The 19,469-nt window shown below is 67.0% G+C and overlaps 1 protein-coding gene across 1 annotated transcript; it reads left to right on the forward strand.

The window, feature by feature from the left end:
* The first annotated feature begins 10,100 nt into the window (after positions 1 to 10,100).
* On the forward strand, positions 10,101 to 12,537 carry Cdkn1c (cyclin dependent kinase inhibitor 1C). The gene is given in 7 exon segments (XM_048361464.1): positions 10,101 to 10,162; positions 10,165 to 10,385; positions 10,387 to 10,790; positions 10,843 to 11,032; positions 11,034 to 11,085; positions 11,600 to 11,741; positions 11,839 to 12,537. Coding segments are annotated over 6 exon segments (1,059 nt in total). The 5' UTR covers positions 10,101 to 10,107; the 3' UTR covers positions 11,737 to 11,741; positions 11,839 to 12,537.
* The last annotated feature ends 6,932 nt before the right edge of the window (positions 12,538 to 19,469 follow it).

Here is a 19,469-nt window from a genome sequence, read left to right on the forward strand (position 1 = left end):
GACCCCGCAGCGGGGCTAACCTGAGTCACCCCCGTAGGTGTGAGCTCCGTGCCCCGTGACAGAAGCCCACCGTAGCCTGGTTGAAGGTGTAGCTCTCTCGGCGAGGCCCGGCCTCCGCCGTGGGCTCAGCCTGCCCTGCGTGCGGGGCTGGGGAGGGTCTGCCACCTGCCGGTCGTGTGTGGAACGGGGCACGAGCTCTGCCCCCGGCCAAGGCCGCAGGCGCCTGGTGGGCTTCGCCGGTGTGAGGCGCAGGCAGCGGCCGATCCCGACAACCCAGCCGGGAGGTTTTGCCAGAACCGGGAGCGGAGGACCAGGACGGGGGCCCGTGGGGAGTGGCACAAATAGAGCACATTTGTTAAGGGGTGTGTGTGTGTGTGTGTGCGCGTGTGTGTGTGCTGGTAACAGACTTGAACTCAGGGCCCGGGCACTGTCCTGTAGCACTGTTGCTCAAGATTGTTGCCCTACCACTGGGCAGCTCCCCTTCTGATGTATTTGCTGGTTCGTTGGCAATGACAGTCTCACGGGCTTTCCCGTCCGGGCTGGCTGTGAGCTGCCCCCCTCGGATCTCGGCCTCTTGAGCAGCTAGGATTCCAGGTGTGAGTGAGCCACTTGCTAAAACTTTAAACAAATTTTCATTTAGTATTGTTATGATAAAGGTGATGTACAGAAGGGCCACAGTTCCATAGGTCAGGTAAGGGGTACATTTCTTTTTGAGCAGTGTAACCCCTTCCTTCCCTCTCTCCGTTGTCCCCTCCCGACCCCACGCGATCATAAAACAATACCCCACAGATCATTAAGACAATATTGCAGAGGAAGCAGGAGACTGGAGGGACAAGCTGTCGGGGGGCCTCGGTGGGGTGCTGGGCCGGTCCTGGGGCCCCCGCGGAGGTGGTGGTGGGGAGCTGTGGTGCCTGCTGGCTCCAGGTCTCATCTGCGAGGCCTCAGCTCCAGCGTCCCTTCTCCAGGGACAGCGGGGCGGGGCCTGGGTGGGGACCTGGAGGGGCGTCGGCCGGGCACCGGCTCAGCCCCAGGCCAGGTGCAGTTCCAGACCTGCCCAGCAGGGGGCGCGGACAAGCGTCCGCCGGGCTCGGGCGCCGCCTTGGACGCAGAGCCTTTGGGGGCCCGAGCTTCCGTTCCTCGGTGCTATCGGGAGGCGGTGGGCTGAGTCTGGGAAGGTGGGCTCAGGTCCTCGGGGCCCTGGGAAGGGGATGGCAGCCCCTCATCCGAGGCAGTGGAGCAGCCTGGCAGCCCTGGGGATGGAGTCTGGGGGGCTCTGGGGGGGTGGGGAGGGCCCGGGCCCGCCGAGGTGGATGTGTGCCTCTACATCCTGGCGATTCCCCGAGGCTGTGCGCCCAGGGGGGCTGTCCCCCTCCGTGGGTGACCCAGCGCCCGCAGGAACCCAGGGCCGTTCAAGAAGACCTGGGGTCTCCGTGGGGACAGGCCGCGTGGGGCAGTGCCACGCCGAGGGGCTCTCAGGGGACACGGGGTGTGTGGTCTGGGGGTCCACGCCCCTTTCCCCACCACAAGCAGTGTGACCCTGGCCAAGGGCTGGAGTTGGGGCTCTGCTGGGGGGGGGAGTTGTGTGCTCTACTTGGGGGTCACCTGGCTTGCTCTCTGTGCCACGAGGAATCTGTCCCAGGTTGTCCCACCCTAACCACGCTCCTCTCTGGGGCCCTGGGAACCAGCCCATGCTGGTCACGCTCCTGTCCCGAGTGCTGTTCCGGGGAGCCTGGCTGCTTGTTCCCATTGGTGAAGCACCCCAACTTCTCAGGAGAGCTCTGCTGTGTTCCCGGCTCTGCTGGAACAGCTGAGCCCCTTCCTTCCTTCCTTCCTTCCTTCCTTCCTTCCTTCCTTCCTTCCTTCCTTCCTTCCTCCTTCCCTCCCTCCCTTCCTCCCTTCCTCCTTTCCTCCTTCCTTCTTTCCTCTTTCTTTCATCCCTCCCTCCCTCCCTCCCTCCCTTTTCTTTTTTGTTCTGGTGCTGGGGCTTGAACTCGAGGCCCGCACTCTTCCTTGGCTTGTTTTGCTCAAGGCTGGCGTTCTTCCACTCGAGCCGCCCTCCACTTCCAGTGCCTTGCTGGTTAACTGGAAATGACTTTCGTGCCTGGGCTGGCCTGGCTCACGATCCTCAGCCCTCGGCTTCCCGAGTGGCTAGGATGACAGGCGCGGGCCCCTGCATCCGGCGCGGAGTGGCTTCTGAGACCTGGCGTCCTCGGGTGTCGGCCACAGCTGCTCAGCTTGGGGGCGGCCATGTCCCCTCCTCGTTTGCCCTGTCCTCACCGGCTGTCACCCAGCAAACCCAAGGGCTCCGCGAGGCAGCCCGGCCGCCGGTGGCAGGCGCGGAGGCCGAGCCCAGCCTTCCCGTCCACGACCTTCTCTGGCTCGTGGTCCCTTCCACCGGCGCGGCCGAGAGGAGGCCTGGTGCTGGGCGGACCGGCCTGGCCCCGTCTCGCCGGGCAGCGGCCCCTGTGCCTCCTGCAGTCTTGGCTTCGTTCTCTCCTACCTGCCTGCCTGCAAAACCCAGCACCCGGGCAGCTGCTGGCGGAAGGACAGACAGACAGACAGCCCACGTCCGCCCAGGCCCCGGTCTGAAGGGCCAGGCCCGTGGCCACCAGAGCCAGCAGGAGCCGGCCAGGACACCCAGAGCCTCGTCACGCCCGGGGCCTGGCTGAGGATGACCCAGCGGAGCCGGCCCGGCCGTGGCTCGCTGGCGGCTTGCTTTAACCCAGCGCCTAGGGCGGCGCAGGGCGTGGGGGCGTGACGGGGGACTGGGGGCGTGGCAGTGGGCGTGGCAGTGGGCGTGGCGGTGGGCGTGGCAGTGGGCGTGGCGGTGGGCGTGGCGGTGGGCGTGGTGGGGGGGACCGGGGGCGTGGCGGTGGGCGTGGCGGCGGGCGTGGCGGCGGGCGTGGCGGCGGGCGTGGCGGCGGGCGTGGCGGCGGGCGTGACGGGGGACTGGGGGCGTGGCGGTGGGCGTGGCGGCCTCTGCTGGAGTTCAAGGCGCCCCTGGCCCCTGGGCCCGGGGCTTGGAGCCGCGTCCCCGTTGTGTTGTCGCGCAGTGGGAGCGGGCATCAGCGGGGTCCTGGCCTCCCCTGGCCCCCAGGTGGCGGGGGACGGCAAGGAGGCGTGGGGCTCAGCGCGGGGCGTGGGGCTGCCCGGCCTGCAGCGCCTTCGGGCCTCACCGGGGCCTCCCCGATGAGCACGCCAGGCGCCGAGAGGCAAAGCGCGCTGCTCAAGGACCCAGGCCCGGGCGGCAGTGCCCTGCCCTGGCGTCGGAGCTCCGCGGGGCGAAGGTGGCAGAGTCTGCGACTGCCTTTCCCGCGGAGCAGAGAGCCAGGCAGCAGCGGCTCCCGCCTCGTCCCGGCCACTCCCGAGGCTGAGACCGGAGGATCACGGTTCAAAGCCAGCCAGGGCAGGAAAGGCCCCGAGGAGAGGCTTATCTCCAATGAATCAGCCAAGCCAGCTGCATGTGGCGCTGCGGCTCGAGCACTAGAGCACTGCCTCGAGCACAAAAGCCAACGAGAGCCTTCGGTCCTGAGTTCAAGACTTGGCACTGGCACGCATGTGTGTGCGCGCACACGGAGGCACCCCTCCCCCCAGCCGAGCAGTTTCTGAGCGGCTCTGACGGCTGCGCGCCCCTGTGGGTCCACAGCCAGCCCCCAGCTTGCGGTCCAGACCACCGGGGAAGGGCAGGGCAGGTTTGCTCTGCGGCTGGGGGCTTGGGGTAGCAGCTCCCGTGGGGTCACAAAGGCAGGGCGCCCCCGCCCCAGCACACGGGGGGCGTTGTGGGGCTTCTGTGAACTTGAGACGTTGGCCCTCCACACTGCTGACTGCATACCCAGGGCAGGAGCCCCATCTTAGACTTGCGGGGGGCTCAGGGTCACCGCAGCAAGGTCCCTGGGACCCCCCCCCCCCCCCCAGCTAAGAGATGCAGGCAGGATTGAGCTGGGGGCTCCACTCCCCTGCAGTGCCTCCGTTGGACACCAGGGGGCAGCAGGCATCCACCTCTGACCGCGGCTCCCAGCACTGGCCGCCCGGAGGCCCTGGTACCAGGCTGCTCACTGTCGCCCTGCCCGCCCCTGGCTGCCCCGACCAGCTAGCCAGGAGGGGCGACCCTGCCCCGCGCCGCTGGCCGCCGGGCTCTGCTCTGAGCAGCCTCCAGGGTGCCCTGGAGCACAGTGGCCGAGCCGGGGAGGGCATCCAGCTCAGCTCCCTCCTCCAGCTCTTCCACACCTTCAGGGCCCTCCCCCCTTCCCCAGGCCCCGAGCTCCTTCTCCTCCACCCCTTCTGGGGTGGGGCTCCGCACAGGGCGCCCCACTTCTCACAGGGATGTCACAGAATCACTGAGGGGCCTAAGCATATGGCAGGGGCCTGGCAGGCCAGCGCCACCTCTGAGGGCCAGCAGGCTGTGAACATGTGTGTGTGTACATATGTGAGTGTGTATGTGTGAGTGTGTATGTGTGCAAGCGAGTATATATATGTGTGCGCACGCGCGCGAGCAAGCCCATGCGTGGTTCCTGCTTCTTGATCTGCAGTGGAGAGGCCTGGGGTGGGGGTGGGGGTGGATGGGGACCCCCCGCCCCACCTCCCTGCAGTGGAGAGGCCTGGGGTGGGGGTGGAGGGGGACCCCCCCGCCCCACCTCCCTGCAGTGGAGAGGCCTGGGGTGGGGGTGGGGGTGGATGGGGACCCCCCGCCCCACCTCCCTGCAGTGGAGAGGCCTGGGGTGGGGTGGAGGGGGACCCCCCGCCCCACCTCCCTGCAGTGGAGAGGCCTGGGGTGGGGGCGGCCCCCTCGCCCACTCTGCCTGGCTCTTCTGGGCAGGTCGGGGCTCTTGGGAGCAGCGGGGTGGCAGGTGGGGGTACGGAGGAGCCCGGGCCTGTTCCCGTGGGCAGGAGATGCCGACTTCTTGGGGTCCCCACCATCTCCAACAAGAACTCAGGGGTGCTGAAGGGGGTCTGCTCACACCTCGCTGTTTGTGCTCTTTCTGGGGCGCGTGGGGGATCCGGGAGGCTCCAAGCTGGTAGGGACGGGACTGGGCGCAGCTCCCCACCGCCTTCAGACCCCCAGCCCTGGGGGGGGGGCGCCTTTCCAGGCAGGCTGGGAAGAGGGGCTGCCCTTCATCCCTGTCGACCCAAGCCTCACTATCACCATCTAGCAGAGCCCTCTCCCACCCTCACGCGGGGGGGGAGGGAGCCCCCCGAGGGTCCCTCCCCACCGAGGGGAGGCGGGTCCCGGCTTGTGCCAAGGGCGGCCCCTCCTCTCGCCCCTTCCCGGGAGCGCGGACCCCTGGCCCGCACCCCAGCACGAGGCAAGGCGGCCCCTGAAACCCGAGCCTGAGCCGCGTGCGGCCATGGCCGCGTCACAGCCGGCCGCACCTGCGGGACCAGGACGTGTCTGGCAGCTCCGGAGAACTGCGTGTCCTGGGAGTGGGGCGGGGCTGAGCTGGAGGGGGGGCAGGGGAGGGGAGGGGAGGGGGCAGGGGAGAGCGGTAGGGGCGGGGACGGGAGGGAGGAAGGCGGGGGAGGGGCTCCGGGGAGGGAAGAGGTGGGGGGCAGGGGAGGGAAGGGGAGGGAGGCAGGGCAGGGGGTGGAGGGGCAATCTCTCTCTGGCCCCGGGGCCAGGCTGGCTACACTCACCCCCCCTGCTGGGCAGGAGCAGGGGTTGGGGTGAGGGCACGGCCGCCCCCTCCTCTCCGGCTGGGCTCCCGCAGGGCCCCGTGCGGCACGTGTGCCCAGCTCAGGGCACAGAGGGGTTCGCCCAGGACCCCGGCAGGGGCTGGGGTGGCCCCCGACTGTGCGGGGTGGCCTCAGGCAGGCTGCTTGGCCTTTGGATGCCAGTGCCTCACAGCTGTAATCCTAGCTACTCAGGACCGGGACCCTCAGATCCCGGTTCGAAGCCTGCCTGGGCAGGAAAGTCGGCGAGGCTCCTACCTTCGATGAAACAGCACAAAAGCCAGAAGCGGGGCTGTGGCTGGCGCGGTGGAGGGAGGAAGCCAGGGCGCAGCGCCCTGAGCCCCGGCGACAATACCCACACGCGCGCGCACACGAGGGCGTGGCCAAGGCTCCTTCCAGGGTGTGTGGAGAAGCCAAGGAGGCCCGGAGCCCGTTCCCAGGGCCGGCCGGGCTCTGCGCAGGCGCAGGCCGTCACCCCAGCACGTGGGAAGCGGAGGCAGGAGGATGGGAAGTTCAAGGCCCGCCTGGGCTGTGGAGAATGCCACGCACAGCGCAAAGCAAAGCAATGCAAGGAGCCCACAACAAGCTGTGGTCCTTTGGAATAAGGGACACCCGGGAGAGCAGGCCTGTGGGGAGGGAGAACTGCAGGAAGTCACCCCCCCCCGCCCCCCGCCCTTTCCCTCTGACCCAGAGCTGGAGCCGGCATCCTCCGGTCTTCCGTGGTGGGTGGGTGGCACGTGGCCCTTCACTGGGTGGAGAATTCTCCAAGGCTTTAATTTCTTTGGAAAGACAGCCCAGGGTCTCAATCCAGGGAGCGGCCCCGGGCAAGTCTGAGCAAGGGTCAGGGGGAGGGGGCCGCGCCCCTCGTGAAGGGCCCACGTTCCAGACTCGGGGCTTCTTGGGGGCTCTGGGCCAGGGCGGCCGTCTTGGCCCCAGGACGCATCCGCAGCCCCACCCAGGGGAGCTAGGAGAGGGCGCTTGCTGAGTCTCCAACGCCATGGGAAGAAAGGAGTTGCTGGGCCGGCGGGCTGGCGCCGTCCGCCACCAGGGGGCGGCTGGAGGCTCAGGACGGGGCGTCCCGGGCCTGCCCAGCCTGGGCCTCGGTGCTCAGAGCTGCGGGCTGGGCTCACAGGAACGGATCTGCTAAGGGGGCGCTGGGGACGGGGGGGGGGGGGACAACACTGGGGGGCTACTGGGTGGGGGGGTTCCTGAGGAGCCAAAGCCCCACGAGTGCAGGTCCAGAGCTGCAGTTCCTTCTGGATCTTTCCTGCCTTAGAGGTCAGGAGCAGAGCTGGGCTGTGGAGTGGAGGAGCTGAGGTGGGTGGCAAAGCCCGCTCCTGACCACTGGGGAGGGGGTTCACACTGTGTGTGTGTGTGTGTGTGTGTGTGCGTGTGCTGGTACTGGGGCTTGAACTCAGGGCTTTGTGCTCTCCCTTGGCTTTTCTCCTCAGGCAAGCTCTCTACCACTTGAGCCACCCCTTCCTTCTGGCTTTTTGGTGGTTCCCTGGAGGTAAGGAGCTCCTGGACTTGGCTGCCCTGGCTGGCTTCCAGCAGCGATCCTCCGGCCTCAGCCTCCTGAGCGGCTGGGCTGGGGCTGTGGGGTCACAGGTTGACGCCTCCCAGCCTGCTTCCTCCGGTCCCAGTGCCAGCTGGCGTCGCCACCGCGGGCCTGTGCCAGCCCGACGGTCATGCCACCCACCCACCAGGACAGTGAACGCCGCACGCGGCAGCCCAGGGCGCACGCAAAGGCTTATTTTTCTCGCAGCGCCAAGGGCTTGGAGGGTTGGGCGTGCTAGCGAAGTGCCCTGCCACGGAGCCACACCCTGGCCGGGTACCCTTCTCCTGTCACCCGCGCGGCGGGTCGGCCGGGCCGCCGGTACCGCCGCCCGGTCCCCCCCGGAGCGCCGGGAAGCCTTGCGCCCATGGCTGGGTCACCATCCGGCCAGCAGGGGGCGCAGAAGGACTGCTGGACTACGGCGCTGGCCGTGCCGGGGAACCCTGGCTTCTGCCAATGTTCTGTGGCCAACGGGGGTCTCCGGGCCCCACCTGGGTGGGGAGGGGCTGGGGAAACGTGGCCTCTCTGTGTGCTAGGAGGAAGTGAGAAAAAGTGGCTGCAGGATGAGAGATAAACAGCACACGGCTCAGGGGGGCCGGGCGGGGGGTCCCCAGTGCGGGCACTCCTCACTAGCAGCCCAGGGAACGTGTCCCTGCCGGGCCCAGCCAGCCCCGGGGACCACGGTGCATCTGCTGACTGTGGCAGCGCCCAGCGCAGATGCTGTGCTTTTCGTGTCTCTTCCCTTTGGCTGTCGTCTTAATGATAAAAATGGACGGCACTGTTGTACCTAGGCAGATGTTTGCTTGCTCGCAGTCTCCGTGGGGTGGGGGCCCGGCCCTCAGCTTGGGGGTCTGGGTCCAGCGGATCTCTAGCTCAGGTAATGGTGGTGGTGGTGGTGGTGGTGGTGTGTGTGTGTGTATGAGTGTGTGTGTGTGTGAGAGAGAGAGAGAGAGAGAAAGAGAGACTCGGTCTCTCTCCACCACTGACAGTGTACAGACTTAGAGTCACCTCCCCTGGGAAGGTCCTCTAAGGGGGGACCCCACAGTTATGATCAAGTGGACAGCAAACCAGCAGGCGAGGCAGTCCTGGGGTGGGCCCCAGCACCCTCTTTCCAGCTGTGCTTACCCCACAGTAGGGGGTGGCAGCTGCCTGGGGTGGGGGGGGGAGAGGATGGGGTGCTCTTGGCACAGACATTCCCAGGTCTGAATCCTGGGCGCTTCAACCCCTGGGGAGGCCCTGGGGACCACGTGGTAACTCCTTGGTGTGACTCTAAGCCCCAGGGTTTCTGGGGAGGCTGGTGTCCCCCCCTCTGGGGGGGGAGGGCTCCTGGACAAGGCCCTGCTTCCTTCTGACTCAGCCCTGCTCAAGGGATTCCCGGAGCCCTGGGAAACCTTGGTCATCGCCGAAGATAAAACGGTGACCTGTGATTCACAACCTTTGGTTCTGCCAAGAGCAGTAGGGCAGTAGGCCACCCTGTCCCTCACCCATTCCCGTCCGGCTGACCTCTTCATTCCAAACTCTTATCAGCACAGCCGTCCCTGGGCTGTCAGGGCCTACCTGACCCAGGGGGAGCCCGGGGCTGGGTGCTCAGGGCTCTGTGGCCCCCCGCGGGCTTCCCCCGGGGCTACGGGGCGCATGGGGGCCCTCCTGACCGCCCCGCCCCACCGAGGCCAGGGTGGCCAGTGCACGGGGACAGGAGGCACGGGGTGTTTGTGGGCCTCCTCACTGACACCGACGGTGAGGCCCTGCCGTGGGGGTGGGCAGCTCGGGGCGGGCTCTATCTGCCGGGCAGGTGGGCCCACGGATGGGTCTGCAGACGCAGGCCCAGGCTGTCCGGGCGACACCCACAGTGCCTCTCCCGGAAAGCGGACCTCTCATCCGAGTCAACAGATACCGTGGGGCTCCAAGGGCGCACGCAGACCCCTCGCGGGCCGACCCAAGCCCGGGCGCAGGCAGGCCTCGAAGCGGCCGTCCCAAACTCCGTCCCGCCCGGGCCGGGGACTGGCGAGCTGAAGCCCCCCGCCCCCCCCCCCGCCCCGAGATGGCGCGGGAGGCCCCGTGGCGACCGTGGGCAACGGGGCATCGGGGACCGGGCGAGCGCGGCTGGACGCGGAGAGCGCCGGGGGGGCCGTGCCGGGGCCGCGCGGGGCGCGGGGGGCGCTCGCGCCGCGGGCCGGCAGCCCCCGCCTGCAGACAAAGGAGCCGGCGGGGGGCGGGGGGCGGGGGCGGGGGCGGGGGCGGGGGGGGAGTGGGGCGAGGGGGCGGGGCGTCGCGGTGTCACGTTACCGCCCGCAGCGCCCTTTAACTCCCGCCCCGCCCCGCGCCCCGCTCGGGCGCGCTGGCCGCGCGGCCGCCAATCGGCCGGCGCCGGCCGCGGGGCCCCGCCCGGCCCCGGGGGTGTGTGCGCGCGGCCAATGCGCGGCCGGCGGGGGCGGGGCCGGGGGCGGGGCGGCGCGGCGGGGCCAATGGGCGCGGTGTTGTCGAAACTGAAAATACTACATTATGCTAATCGCGGCGGGGCCCGCGCGCCCGGGGGTGGGGCCCGCGCGTATAAAGGGGCCGCCGGCGGGCTGGGCGGTCCACAGGCCGAGTGCGCTGTGCTCGAGGGGTGCCGACCAGGCCGGGCCGAGCGAGCGGACGGGCGGACTTCGTCGAGGGGGCGCGGCTGCCGCTGGGCTGGACGGGACGAGCGATCCGGACTCGAGAGCCAGTCTCCGCCAGACACCCAGGTAGCCGCCCCTCCGTCCCTCCGTCCCCGGGGTCTCCGCGGCGCCCCGCCTCCCCGCTCCCGCTTCCCCCCCCCCACCCCCGGCGCCCCGGTCCGCGCAGCGCCCCCCCTCCGCCCCCGACCAGGTTCCCCGCGTTGTCTCCGCAGCAGACCAACGATGGAGCGTCTGGCGCCCAATGGAAACTTCCCGGGCATGGTGCGCACCAGCGCCTGCGCAGCCTCTTCGGGCCCGTGGACCACGAGGAGCTGGGCCGCGAGCTGCGGATGCGCCTGGCCGAGCTGAGCGCCGAGGACCAGAACCGCTGGGACTTCAACTTCCAGCAGGACGTGCCCCTGCGCGGGCCCGGCCGCCTGCAGTGGACCGAGGTGGACAGCGAGTCGGTGCCCGCCTTCTACCGCGAGACGGTGCAGGTGGGGCGCTGCCGCCTGCTGGTGGGGGCCGCGCCCGCCCCCGGTGACCCTGGCTGTCATCTCGCGCCCCCTCGAGCCGCCGCCCGGTGGTGAGTCCTTCGACGACTTCGAGGAGGAGGAGGAGCCCGAGGAGCCGCCCAGCGACCCGGAGCCGGAGCCCACCCCGCCCGCGGCCCGCGCCCGGGCTCGGGCCCCGGAGGAGGGCCGGGGGGCGGCCCCGCCGGCGGCCCCCGGCGTGCCCCCGAGCGTGGCTCGGCCCGCGGCTCCCGCGGCGGCGGCCCCCGAGGCGGTCCCGGAGGTGGCGGCGGCCGGCGGCGGCGGCGGCCCCCCGAGGTGGCCCCGGCTGCGCCCTCGGCGGCGGCCCCCGAGGCGCCCCCGGCGGCGCCGCCCGCCGCGGCCCCGGCGGAGCCCCAGCTCGCGGCCCCGGCGGTGCCCCCGGCGGCGCCGCCCCGCCGCGGCCCCGGCCGCCTCCTCGGCCGAGCCCGCAGTTCGCGGCCCCGGCGGTGCCCCCGGCCCCGGCCCCGGACGTGGCCTCGGACGCGGACCCGGACGCGGACGCGGCGAGCGGCGCGGACCTGGGCGCGAGCCCCGCGGCGCAGCGCAGCCCGGAGCCGCCGGCGGACCCGGCGCAGGCGGGGATCCCGGGACGTCCCGCGGCCGGCCCCGCGGCCGGCCGGCGCCAACGGCGCCGCGGCGAAGAAGCTGTCGGGGCCTCTCATCTCGGGTAAGCACCGCACAGCCCCGCCCCGGCCCGGCCCCGCTTTGTCCGGCCGGCCGGGCTCTCCGGAGCCCACGGGGGCCTCGCTCGGTCTCCGCCTCCTCCCGTGCCATTAAAGGGCCCGCGGCGCGCCGGGCGCGGCCGCCCCCGCACCCCGCCCCGCCCGCGGGACGGGCTCCCCGGCGGGTCCCCGGCGCGGGGCGGGCGGCCGAGCCGGGCCGCGGCCCCGGGGAGGGCTGTCGTGGGCCCCGGCGGCGCGGTGCCCGGGCGGGCGCGGCCGGCGCGCCGAGAGCGCGGCGCAGAGGGGGTTAAGCGCGGCGCGGCCCCGGGGGGCTTGGCCGCGGGACGAGGGGAAATGCTTACACAGCACATTGCGCGGCGACGTAAACAAAGCTGACCCGCCGCGGACCTCGGCGCGGGCGGGGACGGCGCCCGGCCCCGCGCCCGGCCCCGCGCCCGGCCCCCGCGCCGCCCCGCGCAGTCCCGCTCTGACTGGCCCTGGGCGATCTGTCGCCAGCAGATTTCTTCGCCAAGCGTAAGCGATCCGCGGAGAACAAGCCGAACGAGGCGCCCGCGGCCCCGGCCGCCGCTCCGGCTCCCGGCCCCGCGCCCGCGGTGGGCGGGGCGGAGCAGACCCCTCGCAAGCGCCTGAGATGAGCTAGGTGAGTCGGCGGCGGCGGCCCGGGCTGGGGAGGGGCCGCCCCGCCCCGCCCCGCCGGGTCCGGGGTCTCGGCTCACCGCCCCCCCTCTCTCCCGCAGTTTACGGAGCCCTCGGAGCCCTCGGGATCGCCGGGCAGCGGACTAAGGAAGAGCTTTGGACCTCGGCTGGGACCGTCAATGTAGCATCTTCGGCCGCTGGCTGCACGAGCAGCCCTCGATGTCCTTAACTAATTGGAAACTGTGCAATGTATCAGTACCTATATATGCTGCACAAGCATTTGGGCGGTCCCAAGGTGCAAAGCTTTAAGAGTCATTTATATAAAGTGTTTAATCTCTGCTGAAACTCAGTGCAAGGAAAAAAAAAAAGGAAAAAGAAAAAAAAAGGAAAAAAAAGACAAAAACCATGTATATTTGTACAAAAAAAAAACTTAAAAAAAAGTTATACTAACTTATATTTTCTATTTATGTCCTGACGTGGCTGTCTCTCTCTCTCTGCCACGCAAAGTTTCGGTTATTGGTTATGCCAAAGGCACAACTTTCCTCACCCCGACTCCCCCCCCACCCCCCCAAAAAAAGAAATCAGACTATTGACACTTTCCTTTATGTAGCAGACTCTAGGGAAGGCTCCGTACACTAGCTGCAGCTGCGCACCTCGCTTGCTGTCTCTGCGCTTTCGCTCTCTTGCTATTGTTACTCTTATGAACTTGAAGACAAACGTGTTAAAAAGATGGTTCCCGAGCCGCCTGCCCCACTGCCCGGCCCCTCCTCCGCCGGGTTCTAAATAAAGAGGCCAAAAACAAAAAACGTTGACGCTTCACACTGTGTATGCTTCACCCCCAAACTGGGATGATGGGGAGGGGGACGGGGGACCCGCCACTGGGGTGCCTGGGAGGGAGGGGCCTCCCAGGGCTCACACGCGGCCCGCACTGCCTGCCACTTTGGGGTTTGGCTGTGCTGAGGGTTTGGGCCTGGGTCCCAGGCTCCGTGGCACCTGCAGGGGGTGGGAGTGACACCCCTCCACTCCACCCTGCCCTGCACCCAGGAACTTCAGCACCCCCCCCCCCCCCGCATGAGTCCAGAGCCTCATTTGCGGGATGGGCCGACCATAAGCACCCTTGGGCAGGTGTGTTTGGGGGGGACTGGGCCCAGCTGAGTGAAAGGATGCACTGCAAGCTCTGCCTCCCGGTCCTGTGTACCCCAGCAGCCTGGGTGCCCCCACCAAGGCGCCCCATTTTCACAAGAGGGGCGAGGTTTCCTTCTGAGAAGCCGAGGGCTAGCAAGCCGTGGAAGTGGCGGTTTGCAGCGGGATTGCAGGCGTGGGTGGGTGGGTGGCGTGGACAGCCAGCTCCGTGGGCAGCAGGCGTGCGGGGCCTTGGGCCGCAGAGGGGGAAGGGCGGTGCTCATTATCAGCTGTACAGCACCGGACGAGACGGAGATTTTCGAGATCTGTGGATGTATAATTAACTTACCCTCCCTCCCCACCGCCCCGGCCTGAGAGGCCCAGCCGGGGTCAGCTGGGAGCCGCGCCCCCCACCCCGCAGGGAAGGCGAGCGGCCTGAGCGGGGGGTGCGGGCTGGGCGGGGGCGGGGGCAGCCAGGACAGACCCCTGCCTCTGGCGTGGCGGCAGAGCCTGCACGGGGGTGCTGGGCCGACCTAGGCGGTGGGCTCTCATGAACCCCACACAAGCCTGTCTCCCCATGAGCGGCCTCAGTTTCCCCATCTAGGCCGAGAAATGTCTGAGGCCCCTTGCGGTTTGGCCGTTCTATGTCTCCCTTGCCCAGGGAGTTCAGGAGTAATGGCACCCAGGGCCTGGCTAACGGACGCACACCTGTGCTGTTGGTGTGAGCAGGCTGGGTGTGGGGGGCGTGAGAGCGCCCCATCTTCCCCGCGAGAGAAGGGGGCCGGGGACTGCGGCCCTGTGACCCTCTCCTGTGGACATCCCGCCTGAAAACCTTTGACCGTCCCGTCCCACGGCCCGGCCGGCAGACCTGTTGACAAAGGAATGGCCGCGCAGCGTTGCTGGGGAGGGGGGAGAGCTGGGGTGCTCCGGGGAGGATTGAGGGGGGGCCAGCGGAGACAGGCTGGGGGTGGCCCTGTGGCCGGGGGGCCCCACTGGGCCGGGCCTGCTGACGGTTGGGAGTCCGGCGTTACTCGGTGAAAGTGCACGTTGGGTCCGCCTTCCGGTGCCTTCTCCCGGGCTCCCGTCCCTTCCCGGGTCTGATGGGCCAAAGGTTGGGCCCCTGAAGGGCGGAAGCAGAGGGAGGGGCTGCAGGGCTTCTGGGTGGAGAAGAGAGGAGCCGAGTCATCGATGTGGGGTGACCTTAGAAACACAGAGGCCCAGCTGCGGAGCTCAGGGCGACGAGCGCGGACAGAGCAGACAGCAGGCTGCTCCTTACACAGGCTGGCTTTGAACCCTGATCCTCAGATCTCAGTCTCCTGAGTAGCTGGGATTAGATGCGAGCCAGTAGCGCCTGGCTCAGCGTGTGGTTTTGTTGTGAATGTAAGTTTTCGACTTTGGCACATACTAAGGACCAGGAATGCAGGGTCCCACAGGAAGAGCGTTTGGCTTTGCTAGAAACTTCCACGCTGGGCTGGGCGTGTGGTCCATGCCTGCCACCTTAGCTACTCCAGAGGGCGAGATCAGGAGTTTTTTTTTTTTTTTTTTTTTGGCCAGTCCTGGGCCTTGGACTCAGGGCCTGAGCACTGTCCCTGCTTCTTCCCGCTCAAGGCTAGCACTTCGCCACTTGAGCCACAGCGCCGCTTCTGGCCGTTTTCTGTATATGTGGTGCTGGGGAATCGAACCTAGGGCCTCGGGTATCCCGAGACAGGCACTCTTGCCACTAGGCCATAACCCCAGCCCGAGATCAGGAGTTTTGACGTTTGAGGCCGGCCTGGGTAAAAAAGTTCTTATGACCCAATTAATTGGTGGGCGGACTGGGCACAAAGCAAGGGCATATTTCATAAATAATCAAAACAAACAGGGTGGTGGGAAAGAGCCTGTGTCACAAGAGGAAGGCCCCGAGTTCAAACCCCAGTACTGCCAAAAGGAAAAAGAGAGAAAGAAAGCACTCAACTGTTCTCTGTGTTTGTGTGCACGCGTGTGTGCACGCACGTACTGGGGTTGAACTCAGGGCTTCACAGCTTGTGCTTCGTTTTTCTGCCTCTCAGATCTGGTGCTCGAACCCTTGAACCACGCCTCCACTTCCAACGTTTTCCTGGCTAGTGGGGGATGAGCGGCTCCCATCCTTCCCTGCCCGGGCTGGCTCCATCGTTCCGCAGATCTCAGCCTCCTCAGTAGCCAGGGTTGCAGGCGCGTAACTAGCTCTTAAAGTGACAGCCCGTGGCGTGTCTCCTAGCCTCGACGGGGCTTCTGGAAGGGTACGGGGCTTTCCATCGCCCTCCTGGCTACACCACACCAGCACCAGTTTCCAGTGAACGGAAAGCAACACTGTGTAGCCGGGCGTGGTAGAGCACGTCTAGGGTCCCAGCTACGCGGGAATATGAATCTGCCTCCAAAAGAAACAAACGACCACCACAAAGGCAGAGCCCTCAGTACGGTCCAGGGTGAGACAAGACACACCACAATTAAAAAGCAGCACTGCGGTGGCTCACGCCTGTAATTCCTGGCTACCCGGAGGCTGAGATACGCGGATTGCAGTTTGAAGCCAGCCTGGGAAGAAAAGTCCGTGAGACTCTTGTTTCCAATTCACCACCCCCAAGCCCCCAGAAGTGGGGCTGTGGCTTAAGTGGGTAGAGCGCTAGCCTTGAGCAAGAAAGCTCTGGGACAGTGACCAGGCCCTGAGTTCAAGCCTCCAGGAGTGGAGTGGTCCACACACACACACACACACACACACACACACACACACACACACACACACACACTTGGTTCTTGTTCGGCCTGGCTGGGGCTAAAGTGACCGAGCTGAGGGTCAGTTCCTCCTCTCACTGGCCCCAAGGTGGATTTCATTGTTGTCCAAATCTGTGCTGCCCGGCCTCGCCGGAGGCCTCTGCACCCCTGATGCTGTGCTGGGCGGGGCGAGTGTGAGTGTGAGCTGCAGGTGTGCATGGCCGCCCAGCAGAGCTGGGAAGCCTGCTGCCCTGCCGTCCGTGTCACAGACAAGGGCTGCTCCCTCCGGGGAGAAGAGGCCAGCAGAGCCACAGCCGGCCAGACATTGCTCTGTCCAGCCAGTGGGAAGCGTCCCTGAGTCAGGGCCTGTTTGTTAGGCAACACGGGTGGGGGGGGGGGCGTAGCTGACCGATACAGTTCCTTGGATGGCGCCGGTTCCTCAGGCTGGGAATGACAGCTGAGAGCCCAGGGGCACTGTGCGGTCGTTTGGGGGGACCTGGCCCTGCCGTGGCCGGGTGTCAGGCGGGGGGACCGGCAGCAGGTGGGGCCTGGTCATGTGGGGTTTGGCCTGGGAGGGGTGCGGGGACCTGGGCCTCTCTCTGGTCCTGTGCCCACTGTGACCTCCTCTCTTACATGCTTCCATCCTGGCGAAGGCCCTGGCCAGGGCCGGCCAGGAGCTGGCACTGAGCCGTCCAACCTCCAGAACCGAGAGCTATGTGAGCCTCTCTTGACAAAGCCACCTGTACTCAGGCGTTTTGTTACAGTGACAGAATGTGGACTACGACGCCCGGACGGGTGTCCAGGAGCCGGGCCGACACCCCGGCGGCCGGGGGCAGGCTGTCCCCACCGGTCCTGCCCCCCTTCTCTTCTTCCCTTTCCCTTTCCCTCCCTCCTTCCTTCTTCCTTTCCTTCCCTCCCTCCCTCCCTCCCTCCCTCCCTCCCTCCCTCCCTCCCTCCCTCCCTCCCTCCCTCCCTCCCTCCCTCCCTCCTCCCCTGCCCCCAGTAAGGCTGGAGTGGCTCCGAGGTGGAGCCCTGGGCTCTGGCCCAGCCCCGGGCCCCGGAAGACAGGGATGGAGATTTGGGAGAGGACAGGAGTTGCAAGATGGAGCTGTGGGCTCCACCCGCAGTGTCCCGAGCATCCCCGGGCCCTCATTCTGGGGCGTGGCCCTGAGTCTGGGGAGCCGGGGTCCGCGTGGACCACAGCCCGCGGGCAGCCCCAGCCTCCCTGCCGCCCCCCCCCCCACGGGCCGCATCCCAGGTCTCACGGGGGTCTTCCGGCCGTGGGCTTGGCCCCGTCTCCCCCGCCGACGGCCCAGCTGCTCGGGTGAGCCTTTGCCAGGTCCAAACCCACGGCGGAGCTCTGTGGTTGCAGCAGTGGTTTCATTTATACCTGTGATTACCAGTGGGGAGCTGGGGGCGAGGTGGTGGGCGGGCAGCTTGGCTGGGCCCTGTGGGGCTCGGCAGGGTGGGGTCCCCCAGCCTGGGCAGGGTCCGTCTTCAGGATGGCGGGCAGAGGGCTGAGCAGCCAGTCAGGCCCTTGCCAGCTTCCGTGCGGTTTCTTTTCTTTCTTTTTGTGCTGATACCAGGACTCGATCCCAGGGCCTTGAGCTCTTGGTGGCCTTTTCACGCAAGGCTGGAGCTCTACCACGTGACTGGTTCGTCGGAGATAAGAGTCCTTTGGATTTCTCCGCCCAGGCTGGCTTCGAACCTCGGTCCTCCGATCTCAGCCAGCTGAGTAGCTGGGGTTCCGGGGGTGAGCACCGCGCCCGGCTCCTCATGGCTTCTTTCTGGGGTCCCCCGGGGGGCCGGCTCCTGAGCCGGGTTTGGGGTGCCTCTCTGTGGGGTGTGGAGGCACGGGCAGCGGGGCTCGCCCCTGCAGGGCTCACGCAGCTGAACGCACGTTCAAGACGGGAATCTGCTTTGCCTTGAGCAGCACTTCCTGTCCAGGAGTGACCCCATGCCAGAGGGGGCTTCCGGCTGGACGCCCCAGGAGGAGGAAGACCCAGGTGGGGGCAGGGGGCGTGGGGCAGGTAGGGCGCTGCCACACCCCCCTGTGGTCAGAATATACATTGTATACAATGCACACTTAGCTGCACAGGCTTCTTCTCTGTTAACTTTGTATCTGCTTTCGAATCTTCTCCACCATTGGCTACTCTGTATCTTATACTTCTTGAGAGACTTCTTAGGGAAGGCAGTTCTTCGGCGGCTTGAGCTATGCTTGGGGCCCTTCTTGTTCTGGCTGTTGTTGGGACAGCATCTTCCTTTTGACCCTGGCTCACCCAGACTGTGGTCCGCCTATTTATGCTTCCTGCGGAGTGGGGACGGTAGTCATTTGCCTCTTCTGCTCAGGGAAGGTCTTGAGAACATTCCGCCTGGCCTGGGCTGGCCTCCAAATGCCGTCCTCCCCAACCTTGGCCTCCCGCTTATTTCTAGGTCGACAAGTACATGCCACTGTACTTGGCCCAGCCTGTTTTAAAGTGAATCTGGACCCTGTGTCCTGTCAGTAGCAGATTCTTACCCTGGGCACCCAGAGCCCAGGCTGCCCCATAAGCCCAGCATGGGCAGGAGGAGGCAGGCACGCCCCTCCCCACCGCTGCCCCACCACCCTCCCCCTGCCTGGTGTGCCAGGACCATGCCAGGTCCTGAAAGCCTCCCACCCTGGAGAGCCCAGCAATAACCCTGGTCCAGAAGCCAGCTGCACTGGGAAGGCAGCCCTGCTCCCGGGGGCTGCCCGGTGTCCTGTGTCCTTCCTTCCTTCCTTCCTTCCTTCCTTCCTTCCTTCCTTCCTTCCTCCCTCCCTCCCTCTCCTCTCTCTCCTCCCTCCTTCCTCCTCCCTCCCTCCTTCCTCCTCCCTCCCTCTTTCCTCCTCCTCCCTCCCTCCCTCCCTCCCTCTTTCTCCCTTCCTACTCCCTCCCTCTCCCTCCCTTCCCCCTCCCTCCCTTCCCCCTCCCTCATTCCCTGTCCCTCCCATCCCTTCTTCCTTTCTATCTTCTTTCTTGTGTGTTCCAGTACTGGGGCTTGAACTCAGGGCCTAAGCACTTTCCCTGAGCCTTTTCATTTAAGGTCAGCACTCTAACCACTTTAGGCTTTTTGCTGGTTCATTGGAGATGAGAGTCTCACAGATGTTCTTGTCCAGACTGGCTTTGAACAGGATGCTCAGGTCTCAGCCTCCGGTGTAGCTGGAATTGGAGATGCGTGTGTCCTGTGTTCGGGCCTCTCTTGTGCTGGCAAGGCCGGTGCCACCGCGTGGACCGTGCCTCCAGCCCCTTTGCAAGGCAGGCGTGTGTCTGTCTGGGGCGCCTGGCCGGCCCCTTCTGCTTGCGCATTCCCGCGTCGCTGGGGTGACCGGTGTCACACCAAAACCCAGCCACCTGCTGAGAGGAGCCTCCCAAACGTAAACCGTGCCCGCGCGTGCTCCCAAGCAGCCAGCATTGCGAAGCCGGAGCCCAGGCCAGCGAGGCGGCCTTTCCTTTAGACGGCCAGCCCAGGTTTCGTCATTCAGCGCCAGTGTGCCACCCCTCAGTCCTGCAAATAATAATAATAATAATAATAGTAAGTTCAAGGGGGCCAAACGAGAAGCCACAAAGCTGAGGCCCGTGAGCAGGGCTGGGCCGGGGCAAGAACGAGCACCGCCACCCTGCGTGCCCTGCAGACCCCACTCCAGGCACCGCCCTGGCCTGCGGGGGCCTTGCTGGTTGAGGGCACCCACAAGCTGAGGGGTTTGGGGTGCTGCTCTCTGTATCCCCAGGACAGGGCGCCTCGAGGTCCTCGCGTTGTGGATTGCTTTCAGTCCAGAGCCATGCGTCTGTCTAAATGGTGGAGGAGAAAGGAGGCCTGGAAGAGGGAGGAGGAGGAGGGAGGGAGGAGGGAGGGGAGGGAGGAA

This window comes from Perognathus longimembris, chromosome 13 (genome assembly GCF_023159225.1).
Source record: "Perognathus longimembris pacificus isolate PPM17 chromosome 13, ASM2315922v1, whole genome shotgun sequence".
Taxonomy (NCBI): domain Eukaryota; kingdom Metazoa; phylum Chordata; class Mammalia; order Rodentia; family Heteromyidae; genus Perognathus; species Perognathus longimembris.